The sequence below is a fragment of the Cervus canadensis genome, chromosome 33 (genome assembly GCF_019320065.1).
Source record: "Cervus canadensis isolate Bull #8, Minnesota chromosome 33, ASM1932006v1, whole genome shotgun sequence".
NCBI lineage: Eukaryota > Metazoa > Chordata > Mammalia > Artiodactyla > Cervidae > Cervus > Cervus canadensis.
The window spans coordinates 8,637,457-8,649,713 of record NC_057418.1 but is presented as its reverse complement, the minus strand read 5'-3'; the positions used below and the strand labels follow the sequence as shown (position 1 = coordinate 8,649,713).

At 46.0% G+C, this 12,257-nt stretch overlaps 1 protein-coding gene across 4 annotated transcripts in view; it reads left to right on the top strand.

The window, feature by feature from the left end:
* ALDH8A1 (aldehyde dehydrogenase 8 family member A1) overlaps window positions 1-12,257 on the top strand; it is a 41,449-nt gene that overhangs the window by 20,988 nt on the left and 8,204 nt on the right. For 3 of the 4 annotated variants that reach the window (XM_043456770.1, XM_043456772.1, XM_043456773.1), the window contains 3 exons: window positions 2,402-2,557; window positions 4,165-4,314; window positions 10,965-11,221. In XM_043456770.1, the coding sequence (XP_043312705.1) occupies window positions 2,402-2,557; window positions 4,165-4,314; window positions 10,965-11,221 (563 nt within the window). The remainder of the gene's footprint in view (window positions 1-2,401; window positions 2,558-4,164; window positions 4,315-10,964; window positions 11,222-12,257) is intronic. The other variant, XM_043456771.1, reaches the window with a different exon arrangement.

Genomic DNA, 12,257 nt, shown 5'->3' with positions numbered 1-12,257 from the left:
TCCATGAAATTCTCCAGGCAAGAATACTGGAGTGGGTTGCCATGCCCTCCTCCCGAACCAGGGGATCTTCCCGAACCAGGGATGGGACCCACTGCAGGCAGACTCTACCCCCTGAGCCACCAGGGAAGCATATATGTGTGTGTGTGTGTCTGTGTGTGTGTGTGTGTGTCTGTGTGTGTGCTGTGTGTGTGTGTGTCTGTGTGTGTGTGTGTGTCTGTGTGTGTGTGTGTCTGTGTGTGTGCTGTGTGTGTGTGTGTCTGTGTGTGTCTGTGTGTGTGTGTGTGTCTGTGTGTGTGTGTGTGTGTGTCTGTGTGTCTGTGTGTCTGTGTGTGTCTGTGTGTGTGTCTGTGGGTGTCTGTGTGTGTCTGTGGGTGTCTGTGTGTGCCTGTGTGTGTGCTGTGTGTGTGTGTGTGTGTGTCTGTGTGTGTGCTGTATGTGTGTGTGTGTGTGTCTGTGTGTGTGTGTCTGTGTGCTGTGTGTGTGTGTGTCTGTGTGTGTGTGTCTGTGTGTGTGTGTGTCTCTGTGTGTCTGTGTGTCTGTGTGTGTCTGTGTGTGTGTCTGTGGGTGTCTGTGTGTGTCTGTGTGTGTGTCTGTGTGTGTGTCTGTGTGTGTGTCTGTGTGTGTGTGTCTGTGTGTCTGTGTGTCTCTGTGTGTCTGTGTGTGTCTGTGTGTGTCTGTGTGTGTGTGTCTGTGTGTCTGTGTGTGTGTGTCTGTGTGTCTCTGTGTGTGTGTCTCTGTGTGTGTGTCTCTGTGTGTGTGTGTGTTAGTTGTTCAGCTGGTCAGTCATGTCTGACTCCTTGCGACCCCATGAACTGCAGCATGCTAGGCTTCCCTGTCCTTCATCATCTCCTGGAGCTTGCTCAAAACTCATGTGCATTGAGTCGGTGATGCCATCCACCATCTCCTTCTCTGTGTTCTCCTTCTCCTCCTGCCTTTAATCTTTCCCAGCATCAGGGTCTTTTCTCAATAGTCAACTCTTCGCATCCAGGTGGCAAAAGTACTGGAGCTTCAGCTTCAGCATCTGTTCTTCCAGTGAATATTCAGGACTGATTTCCTTTTGGATTGACTGGTTTGATTCCTTGCAGTCCAAGGGACTCTCAAGAGTCTGTGTGTGTGTGTGTGTGTGTGTATATATTCTTTTTCAGATTCTTTCCGTTTATAGGTTATTATATTGAGTATAGTCCCCTGTGCCCTACAGGAGGTCTTTGTTGGTGATCTCTTTTATATATAGTAGTGTGTATATGTTATCCAAGCTCCTAATTTATCTCTTTCCCCTCCTTTTCCCTTTGGTAACCCAAGTTTCTTTCCTAAAAGCAAAGATAATTTGAAGGGCACACAGTCAAGTAATGTAGAAAGATTTCCAACATGTCAGTCACTGTTCCACTCCCAACACAATTTCCCAATTTTTAAAACTGCTTCCCAGAAGTCATCGTAATGGGGTAAACATCTGTAAATCTTTGTAAAGATATGTTAGTATATACATGTATGTATATATACGTATATGTATGCCGATGCTAAGTTGCTTCAGTTGTGTTCGACTCTGTAACCCTACAGACCATAGCCCACCGGATTCCTCCGTCCATGGGATTCTCCAGGCATGAATACTGGAGTAGGTTGCCATGCCCTCCTCCAGGGGATCTTCCCAATCCAGGGATCGAACCTGTGTCTCTTAAAGTCTCCTGCATTGGCAGGCAGGTTCTTTACCACCTGGGAAGCCCTACATGTATGTATGTACATACGTGTATGTGTATGCGTGTGCTGTAAAGTGGCCTGAAGTTAGAAAGCAGCTTGACTCCAAACCCTTAAGTAGAAAATGCTTCCTGATATGGCAGAGTCTCCTAGCATCACTAAAGATAACTAAGGGACAATTCAGGTCTAGGAAGTGCGTGGGGCCCGTGATGGTGAGTAAGGGCCACACAGCATCCTTTGGTGGTACCCATCAGCATTCTGCCACATGTTCATCTTAATGGCTCCACTGTGTGCTGAGGAGTTAATTAATATCATCACATGTTTCTTGGTGATGTGCAAACACAGCTGTCTTAACACCCACTATTCCAACCCCTCTGCAGTATGTACAAAGCTTGGTGATTCTGAATTGAAAGAGCTGGATCGGGTGAAGTGGTAACATCTGGAATGATGATAGCTGTGAATCGTTCAGTCTAATAAGCAAAGATTATCTGACTCAATTCTAACCACTTCTACTTCATCTTATAATCTCACATCTAATTATTTCATAGTCTTATTAAACCATCATCAACACTCTCTGTCATCAAGCAATGCCCATCCCAGGCTGGAAGGAACAGAAGCTGCTTCAGAGGGAGCTGGGACATGTGTGCGGGAGTGTCCCCTCCAGGTTCGAGGTGAAGTGCACTGAGCGCCTTCTGCTGTTGACGTCTTACAGGGAAAACCATAACCCTGGCGAGAACCGTGGACATTCCCCGGGCGGTGCAGAACTTCCGGTTCTTCGCCTCCTCCACCCTGCACCACACGTCTGAATGCACGCAGATGGACCACTTGGGCTGTCTGCACTACACAGTGCGGGCCCCTGTGGGCATCGGTAGGTGCTATGCAATGACCGCCGGGCCGCGGGGGCACGTGGAGATGCTGGGTCAGCCCTGCAGAAGTGACCTAAGGGGACAGGCTTTAAAAAAGAAACTTCTGCTTTATCTGAAATTTAATTGACGACCTTAAAAATCTAAATCTAGTTTGTTTGTGTCAAATTCCCTACTTATTCCTACATTGTTCTTGAAGAATCACAGGGAAAGGAATGACACTGAAAATAAATTCATAAACCAGGACTTTTTGTTCCTTGTAATTAAAAAAAAAAAACTTTCAGGAAAGTAGTGCAGTTAAAATCAGAGTGGGGTAAGTGTCACTTTTGTGTGCTTCAGTATTGTTATCTGGAAACTGGGAGAATAGGTTAATTTTGTCTATATATGTTGTATGTGAATTATATAAGTTAATAGATGTAGAGCACTTAGAACAGTGCCTGGCACTGTGATAAATAAGCTTTGACTGTATTATCTCTTATTTCGGTGGTTCCTGCACTTCAGAAATATAGGCAATGACTCAACATGTCCACTAGATGTCACTGTTTCCTGTGAGAAAAACCATCAACTGTCCATATTTTACTAGTTTCATTTTATGATAGGATAAAAGAAGATAGGTTAAAGAAAAGAAAATGGGACATTTTGCCACTTTGATTATCTGAACCCTTTGGAAGTAACATTTTCAAGGCAGTATAACAAAACTTTAGTATCCTTCTAAGAAGTATACTAATACATTATGCTGCAAAAATATTCTCTTACTCCCTGAAGAGCAGATTTTTCAGTGGGAAATTTAATAACATATAAAGCATGTTTACTTTCATAGCTCAGGTTTGAGGGTAGAGTATAAAATAAAGTGACTCCATGTATTTATTCATAACGTGGGTTTTATTTTTATGTGTTTTGTGGTCGGAAGTCTGGATGGCTTCAGAATATTACATGAAGACACATTCTAAATGTTATAGATGTTACTTAGCCAGCAAACCTATCTGGTTAGGATACAGGTGAGAATCTAGAGATAATTTATTTGTTAAAAAATTCCCTGGGTTAGCTAAAATGGATTTCATATCTCAGGACCTATTTGCTTTTATTTATTACAAATAATTGTGAACAATTTAAGATCTTATGTCTCAATCCACAACCAATTAGAAAAAACAGGTGGAAAAATTTAGAAGAAATAGTGCCTAGACCATTTAAAGATAAAAAAAGATTGTTGAGACAGTGCAAAGATCAGCCTACAAACCTCAAAACTGATCACATTCTGAGACTGTTTGGGGAGAAGTGACAGTATTTTAGCCCTGGTACTTATATTGTTGTTCATAAATATGATTGAGAGTCATCAAGAAAAGAGTGAGCTGTGTTGGTTATAGTTTTAAAGGTATGGCTGTCTGCAATATATTTTAGACTTATTTCTCTGAAATTCTACAGAAATTCTACAAAAGACTGGAGATTCTTTTGTGGAAATTTTTGAAGCATTGAAATTCTACACACGATTGGGATTTTGGAAGAGCAAGCTAACATTTGGTGTAGCACGAAGGAGTTTTCATTAGTAAAGCGTGTCTGGCCCATCTCTGAAGGGTGTGTCATTGCTGGTGATGCTTCTCTTCTCCTCTGTTAGCGGCTCTGATCAGTCCCTGGAATCTGCCCCTCTATCTGCTGACCTGGAAGATCGCTCCAGCGATCGCGGCTGGCAACACAGTGATAGCTAAGCCCAGCGAGCTGACTTCTGTGACCGCGTGGATGATGTGCAGACTCCTGGAGAAAGCAGGTAATCAGCGTTAGGGTGTCAGAGGAGAGGCACATGATTGGCTTTGGAGATGTACGTTTTGTAGGCTTCAGCCACTGTAGGGTTACTGACATTTTTAAGATAATGAAAAAAAAATTTTATGGGAGTATAGTCGCTTTGCAATGTCATGTTGGTTTCACTGTACAGAAAAGTGAATCAGAGACACGTGTACATAGTGAAAGGGAAGCCGCTCAGCCGTGCCCGACTCTGTGTGACCCCGTGGACTGCAGCCCACCAGGCTCCTCTGTCCATGGGATTTTCCAGGCAAGAGCACTGGAGTGGGTTGCCACGTCCTTCTCCAGAGGATCTTCCTGACCCAGGGATCGACCGCGAGTCTCCTGCATTGTAGGCAGACGCTTTATCCTCTGAGCCATCAGGGAAGCCTTATACATACATACCCACACGTCTCCTCTGTTTTAGAGTTGCTTCCCGTTTAGGTCACCACAGGGCGCTGAGTAGACTCCTTGTACTGTATGGCAGGTTCTCATTATATCTGTTTTACACATAGTGGTGTTTCCATTGGAGAGGGAAATGGCAACACTTTCCAGTGTTTGTACCTGGAGAAGCCCCATGGGCTGAGGAGCCTGGCAGGCTTCAGTCCACGGGGTCCCAGAGAGTCAGACGTGACTGAGAGTGTGTAGTCAGTCCCAATCCCCTAATTCACCCCACCCTCCCTTTCCCTCCTGGGGTCCATACATTGGTTCTCTATATCTGGGGCCACGGTCATCTGAAAAGTTCTGAACAGAAATCTGCTCGGCAGATCCCAGGGACATCTTTGGTTATCTGTCTTCCTTAACCTCTTCTGAGAAGTGAAATCCCCTCTTCTGAGCGGATCCACGGGCTTTGGCTCCCGCCGCTGCCTTTATCCTTGCCCAGAACGCGCTGCTGTGGGACGGCGCTCCCTGCGGGGCTCCTCCGCCGGAGCGCAGGACAGCGGCCCGGCGGCTGGCTACGAGAGCCCGACCGAATCCGCCCCCAGCCTGCCCCAGACAGTCTCCAGTCATCACTTTAAATGCTGCCTTGGCACCACGAGTGGATCTTGATGAAAAGGAAATATTGCTAGATACCACTCTGATCTGCATAGGTACAGAATGCCTGGGAGAAGCAGCCCGTTTTCAAGAGAGTCGAATAGACACCCCCTCGTTTTCCCTGCATTGGGACCCACTGCCTCGCGGACGATGATGCGCTGTGGCTCCTTGTCTTTCTCTTGCTGATGGGTTAATGGCCACGTGCGTTCCTGGCTTCATTCTGGAGTGTGGAGCCAACACCGGGCCAGGGTTGGAAGGTCACAGGCAGGAGGCTCTAGCTTGTAACCCACGAGGAAGCCCCTCACTGCGAGGCTCTGAGCTCACGTCTCCGGGCTGGAATGACCCGCAGCCGGTGGGGGGGAGCAGGCCGTCTTTCGGGCCCTGCTGTGCCCGCTTCCTTCCAGCCCCCAGAGAAGGTGCGTCCCCGCTCGCTCACGTCCATAGAGGGGGCAGGTTGCTAAAAGCCTGTCTCTCTGTCCTGAACACCTTTGCTCTCAAAGCAAAAACATACGTGTTGGCTTCCAGGATAACTGAGCCAGTTCCTTACTCCGGGGTATAGATGACAGGTTAGATGCTGCCTGTTGAGGGAAACTCATGAGGCCTCCTATCCTATGAAGGAAAGAGGCTGCCCAGCCTAGGTCTCTGGGTTGACGTCAATGGCTGCTCTGGACCTCTGGAAACATCCTTACCAAACTGGTAAGGATGAAGTGGACACCTTTACCTTCTTTGTGTCACAGAATATGTTATCCTTTCCTTACAAAGGTGACCGTGTTCTATCCCTTGAATCTCTAGTATCTGCAAAGGTCCAAGGGGTTTCTTCCCTGTCTCTTGCCGCTGGTTCCTTGATATGAGACAGAAGGGGGGCCTCTGGTCTGCTGCATCCTGTGTTGGGAGGGTGCGTGAGGAGGTGGGGAGAGACCACAGAGCTGCATCCCGGAGGCTTCTCTGTCCTAAAATCAGCTACGTCTTGATCTGTGAGGATTGCTCTTGTCTGACCACCCTCCCCTTTCAAATAACCCAGAACCCAGTCTGCATGAGGGTTTACTGTTTCCATTTATTTGCACAGCATTGCACTCATTCCTATGGGTGAATAAACCTGTTATACCAAGATGCTCCTTCCCTCGCTCCCCCTCTGGGCTGGCTTTTGTCCAACTCTCCTCCTCCAGCAAACACTGAGAGTGTGATGATCCAGTCACACCTGACGTGAGCCCTCAGTTTCTCCACTGGGATAGGGGTGTCAACCTCATCTACTTAATTCTGCTTAGAGCACTCTAAGAGAAACTTCCAGCTGTGTAAGAAAGCTAAAACCACCTGCTAATGCAGTCTGGATATTGCAAGACCTAGCTCCTCTAGTCCTGAGTGTTCAAACAGACTTGGAAGATGAACTTCGTTTGAAATAAAAAATCATTTAAGATGTTTTGAAGTACACCATGAATACCTCTTTGCAAGTCTTAGAATATTTGTTTTTATCTTGGGTGCACCAAATGTTGGCCCTCATTCTTGAAGTGGCCACTGGTGGTAGGTTTCTGGCCCTTCCTGTTAATTTTTGTTCTGCTCTATTTAAGCTTAAAATTTTCCTTGTCACCATCCAGCCATATCCTGGCACTGGCAGGCCTCCCTTCGCTTTGCTCTCTCTTAGCCACCTACTCTGAGTTTTGGTGAATTGTTATTTGCCAATTAAACGGTCTTCCCTGTCTTATAACCAGAATCTTTTAAGGGTAAAGGGTGAATGTCTCTAGAAAAATTTCATTAATGTCTGGATCAAATGGCAAAATGGTTTTGAGAAATACAAGCCACTAGATACCTAACTCAATTTATTAACATTGGAGTTCAGGGAAATGTAATCAAAATGTAAATTCTGTGGTGTAGAAGGCACTCTGCCTGCTGAAATGAGCTCATTTTCCTGTGATGATAAATATGTGGTATTTCTATGTTTTCTCTCACCCTTTTAAAAAATGCTAAAATAAGCATTAGAAGTGATTTGAGCCATTTTTTTGCCTTCAGGATTCATAAAGGCCAACAGTCCACATTCTCTGGCTCTCAACTGTCCATTTGAATACCAGGCAAATATCCACAAGCTCGATAGCGATGGAGATGCAGGACTCACGAGGACGTGAATGATGGGAAACTTTGTCCCTGTTTCCCCCATCATCAGCTGGCAGGACCTCCCCCTCACACCTCCTCTTTGGCCCAAGCCATGGCCCAGCTGTTCTCATATGGTGTTTATGATCCAGGATGCACTTGAGCTGGATTTCAAACACGTGTGCAGGCTGAATGCAGAGGTGGGGCCATCAGAGGGGGACTCTGCCAGACCGCGGCCTCCTTGGGGGCCCCCTCGATAGGGCCACGAGGTGGTGCCGTGAAGCCTGCGCTCTGAGGGAAGGGCCTCTCGGTGATTCTGGATCATCAGTGAGGACTTATCGTGTGTACCTTGAGAGCATATTCTTGAAGAGGTGATTTTAATCCAAGAGAGTATGTCTACCTCGGAGCAAGGGAACGATGAGAGGAGCGAGAGAGCAGTTAGCTTACTAAAGAGCATTTCTGCATCTCCTGTTGTTCAAACCTGCAAACACGGAATGTACTCAGCTACCTCCAGGAAAAACCCTAAGAGTTTCCTGGACGCAATCGATGGCACATAGATTATTTTTTCTGAACACTTAAATCTTCCCAAAGTCAGGACCCTTTTCTGAATTGGATATGGTACACATCCATGCATTCATTGACTTAACAGTTACTTACTAACCAACACCTAGTTTTGCCTTCTATTGGTTGTTATTTAACCCCAGGATTAAACCTGAGTCTCTTATGACTCCTGCATTGGCAGATGGGTTCTTTACCACTAGCACCACCTGGGAAGCTCTTATTTAACCTCACTTTGCCTCAATAATCTCATGGGTGATGTGAGGATATTAATATGATGTACCTCACAGAGCTATTGGGAGATCTAAAGGGTGTAACCCACTTATAGTTACAGTTGATTCACAGTGAGCACCCAATACATGTGAGCATTTACTGGTATCATCTCTTTACATTTTTATTTTTATTATTGCTAAAATTATTTTAATAACATATATATGTAGCATTATATCTTCTTTTCTCATTGATCTATTTTAAATTTGATGCATTAAAAATATTTTTCTAGGGATTTCCCTGGCAGTCTGGTGGTTAAGACCCTGCATTTCAAATGCAGTGGGTGCCAAGTTCGATCCCTGTTTGGGGAACTAAGATCCCAAATACTGATAGCATGGCCAAAAAAAGACTTTGAAAATTGAGTATTCATTCTATCTGGCAAAGTAGGCCATGGCATAAGGGGTACAACAGAGGGCAAAACACAGACCCGTGTCTGCCCTTGGCTGGTGCCCCTTCTAGTGGGATGTGCAATGAACAGGAAAATCCATAAAACACATAATGAATACATGCAGATTTAGGGCAGTGAGTTTTTGTAATAGAAAAGCCTGGAGCACCTACTTGGGGGTGTTCTTGGACACTCAGTCTTAGAGGGTGTTGGTGCATCCAGATCATGGGGAACAGGACCTTCAACTCAAAAGTCACCTTCCCCGGGGACCCTCCCTCTCTCTCCTAAGGAGGTAGCCGCTCTCTTTTCTGGCTTCTGCAGTGTGAATACGCCCTGTACTTAACCTTTGCTCGCCTCTCTCACAGGGCCTGACCTGCCCGAGTGTATCTCTCCATCCTCAGCCCCTGAGGCTTAGTCAATACTCTGGAATGAATTACGTAGGACATTTAACCCTGCATTTTCTAGGGCAAAGCACCCAGAGAAATTCCACCTGGGGGCATAATACAGGCAGAGAGGATGCTGTTGTCTCTGCTTTGCTATTGACTCAGTTCAGTTCAGTTCAGTCGCTCAGTCGTGTCCGACTCTTTGCGACCCCATGAATCGCAGCACACAGGCCTCCCTGTCCATCACCAACTCCCAGAGTTTACCCAAACTCATGTCTATTGAGTCGGTGATGCCATCCAGCCGTCACATCTTCCGTCATCCCCTTCTCCTCCTGCCCTCAATCTTTCCCAGCATCAGGGTCTTTTCCAATGAGTCAACTCTTCGCTGGAGTTTCAGCTTCAGCATCAGTCCTTCCAACGAACACCCAGGACTGATCTCCTTTAGGATGGACTGGTTGGATCTCCTTGCAGTCCAAGGGACTCTCAAGAGTCTTCTCCAACACCACAGTTCAGAAGCATCAATTCTTTGGTGCTCAGCTTTCTTTAGAGTCCAACTCTCACATCTACACATGACCACTGGAAAAACCATAGCCTTGACTAGACAGACCTTTGTTGGCAAAGTAATGTCTCTGCTTTTTAATATGCTATCTAGGTTGGTCATAACTTTCCTTCCAGGGAGTAAGTGTCTTTTAATTTCATGGCTGCAATCACCATCTGCAGTGATTTTGGAGCCCAAAAAAATAAAGTCAGCCACTGTTTCCCCATCTATTTCCCATGAAATGATGGGACCAGATGCCATGATCTTAGTTTTCTGAATGTTGAGCTTTAAGCCAACTTTTTCACTCTCCTCTTTCACTTTCATCAAGAGGCTTTTTAGTTCCTCTTCACTTTCTGCCATAAGGGTGGTGTCATCTGCATATCTGAGGTTATTGATATTTCTCCCTGCAATCTTGATTCCAGCTTGTGCTTCCTCTAGCCCAGCGTTTCTCATGATGTACTCTGCATATAAGTTATATAAGCAGGGTGACAATATACAGCCTTGACGTACTCCTTTTCCTATTTGGAACCAGTCTGTTGTTCCATGTCCAGTTCTAACTGTTGCTTCTTGACCTGCATATAGGTTTCTCAAGAGGCAGGTCAGGTGGTCTGGTATTCCCATCTCTTGAAGAATTTTCCACAGTTTATTGTGATCCACACAGTCAAAGGCTTTGGCATAGTCAATAAAGCAGAAATAGATGTTTTTCTGGAACTCTTGCTTTTTCGATGATCCAGTGGATGTTGGCAATTTGATCTCTGGTTCCTCTGCCTTTTCTAAAACCAGCTTGAACATCTGGAAGTTCTTGGTTCACATATTGCTGAAGCCTGGCTTGGAGAATTTTGAGCACTACTTTACTAGCGTGTGAGATGAATGTAATTGTGCGGTAGTTTGAGCATTCTTTGGGATTGCCTTTCTTTGGGATTGGGATGAAAACTGACCTTTTCCAGTCCTATGGCCCCTGCTGAGTTTTCCAAATTTGCTGACATATTGAGTGCAGCACTTTCACAGCATCATCTTTCAGGATTTGAAATAGCTCAAGCAGAATTCCATCACCTCCACTAGCTTTGTTCATAGTGATGCTTTCTAAGGCCCACTTGACTTCACATTCCAGGATGTCTGGCTCTAGGTGAGTGATCACACCATCGTTATTACCGGGGTTGTGAAGATCTTTGTTGTACTAGAGACAACCATTAACGTCCCTTCCCACCCCCATTCAAGCTACAGAAACTAACACAACATTGACAGCAATCATTTTGCCAAAAGAACCAAAAACACCACCCCCAAAGCAAAGCAAACAAGCAAAACACTTTGAGGGAGAATCTCTCTGCAACCTGGAGCCCTTGGCACGCTGAGAAGAATGGCTGTAACCGGTCCTGCTTCCCATCCAGGTGTTCCACCAGGTGTGGTCAATGTTGTGTTTGGAACGGGGCCCAGGGTTGGCGAGGCCCTGGTGTCCCACCCAGACGTACCCCTCATCTCCTTCACGGGGAGCCAGCCCACCGCCGAGCGCATCACACAGCTGAGTGCCCCCCACTGCAAGAAGCTCTCGCTGGAGCTGGGGGGCAAGAACCCCGCCATCGTCTTTGAAGATGCCAACCTGGACGAGTGCATCCCGACGACTGTCAGGTCCAGCTTTGCCAACCAGGTGTGTCCTCCGTTTTTTTCCCTCCCCCTTTGTTTTTTTGCTTGTTTTTAACTCAGCAGCCTTGCCAAACTGCATCTGTGGTGTCACAGTGACAACTGGGATGAGTAGGTTGATGCAGGGCTCTTTCAGTGAAAGGAGAATGGTTACATTGCGTTACTCCTTTGACTGTCTGTTCAATCTTAATGTCACTGGGAGGCATTGTGGCGTCACAGCTCCTGTTTAGCAAACTCTCCTTCTCCAGCTGTTCAGTTCCTCAGTCAGGTCCCCCCGCTTTGTGACCCCATGGACTTCCCTGTCCTTCACCATCTCCTGGAGTTTGCTCAAACTCATGTCCATTGAGCCAATGATGCCATTCAACCTTCTCATCCTCTGTCGCCCTCTTCTCCTCTTGCTCTCAGAACTTTTATGGGGGACCAGCCATGGGCCAATGATTGCTTTCTGGCTTCTCCATTCCTTTATTTATACTTTCCCGTCTTTTCTTGCTGTCCAAGAGTCCTATCTCTTGGAAACCTTATTCTCTGCCCCCACCCAAAAGCACCTCAAATGCATTCACACACTTAGAAATAAATACTTGAATCAGTCTCAAGCAGGTTTCTTACCTTGAAATCATGAAGGAGCCTCGAACAACTCTGTATTTCCTGATCACTGGAAGAATTGTTGTGAAGATCCAGTATCAGTGTGATGAAAATATTTGTTTATGTGACCAGGTGCCATCATACATACACAGTACTGACAAGTCCAGAATGTGGTTTGTCGACGGTTACATGTTACACTCAGATAATAGTAAGGATGACCTTTCACTCAGAAACCTGTTGGTTCCTCTCCCTGGAACACCCAGTGTCTCTGTTTGGATGGCCAGTGTCATCTGAAACTTCACCTGAACAAAGCAGGACTTCTGATTTCCCTCCTTCTCCTTTTCCCGCAGTATCTCTGATTTTCCTGCCTTGTGTCCACCATTCTGAAGAAGAGACTACCATCCATCGTGTGCTTGGGCCAGAAATCTGGGACTCATCCTTGTTCTAACCTCCTCTTTTCC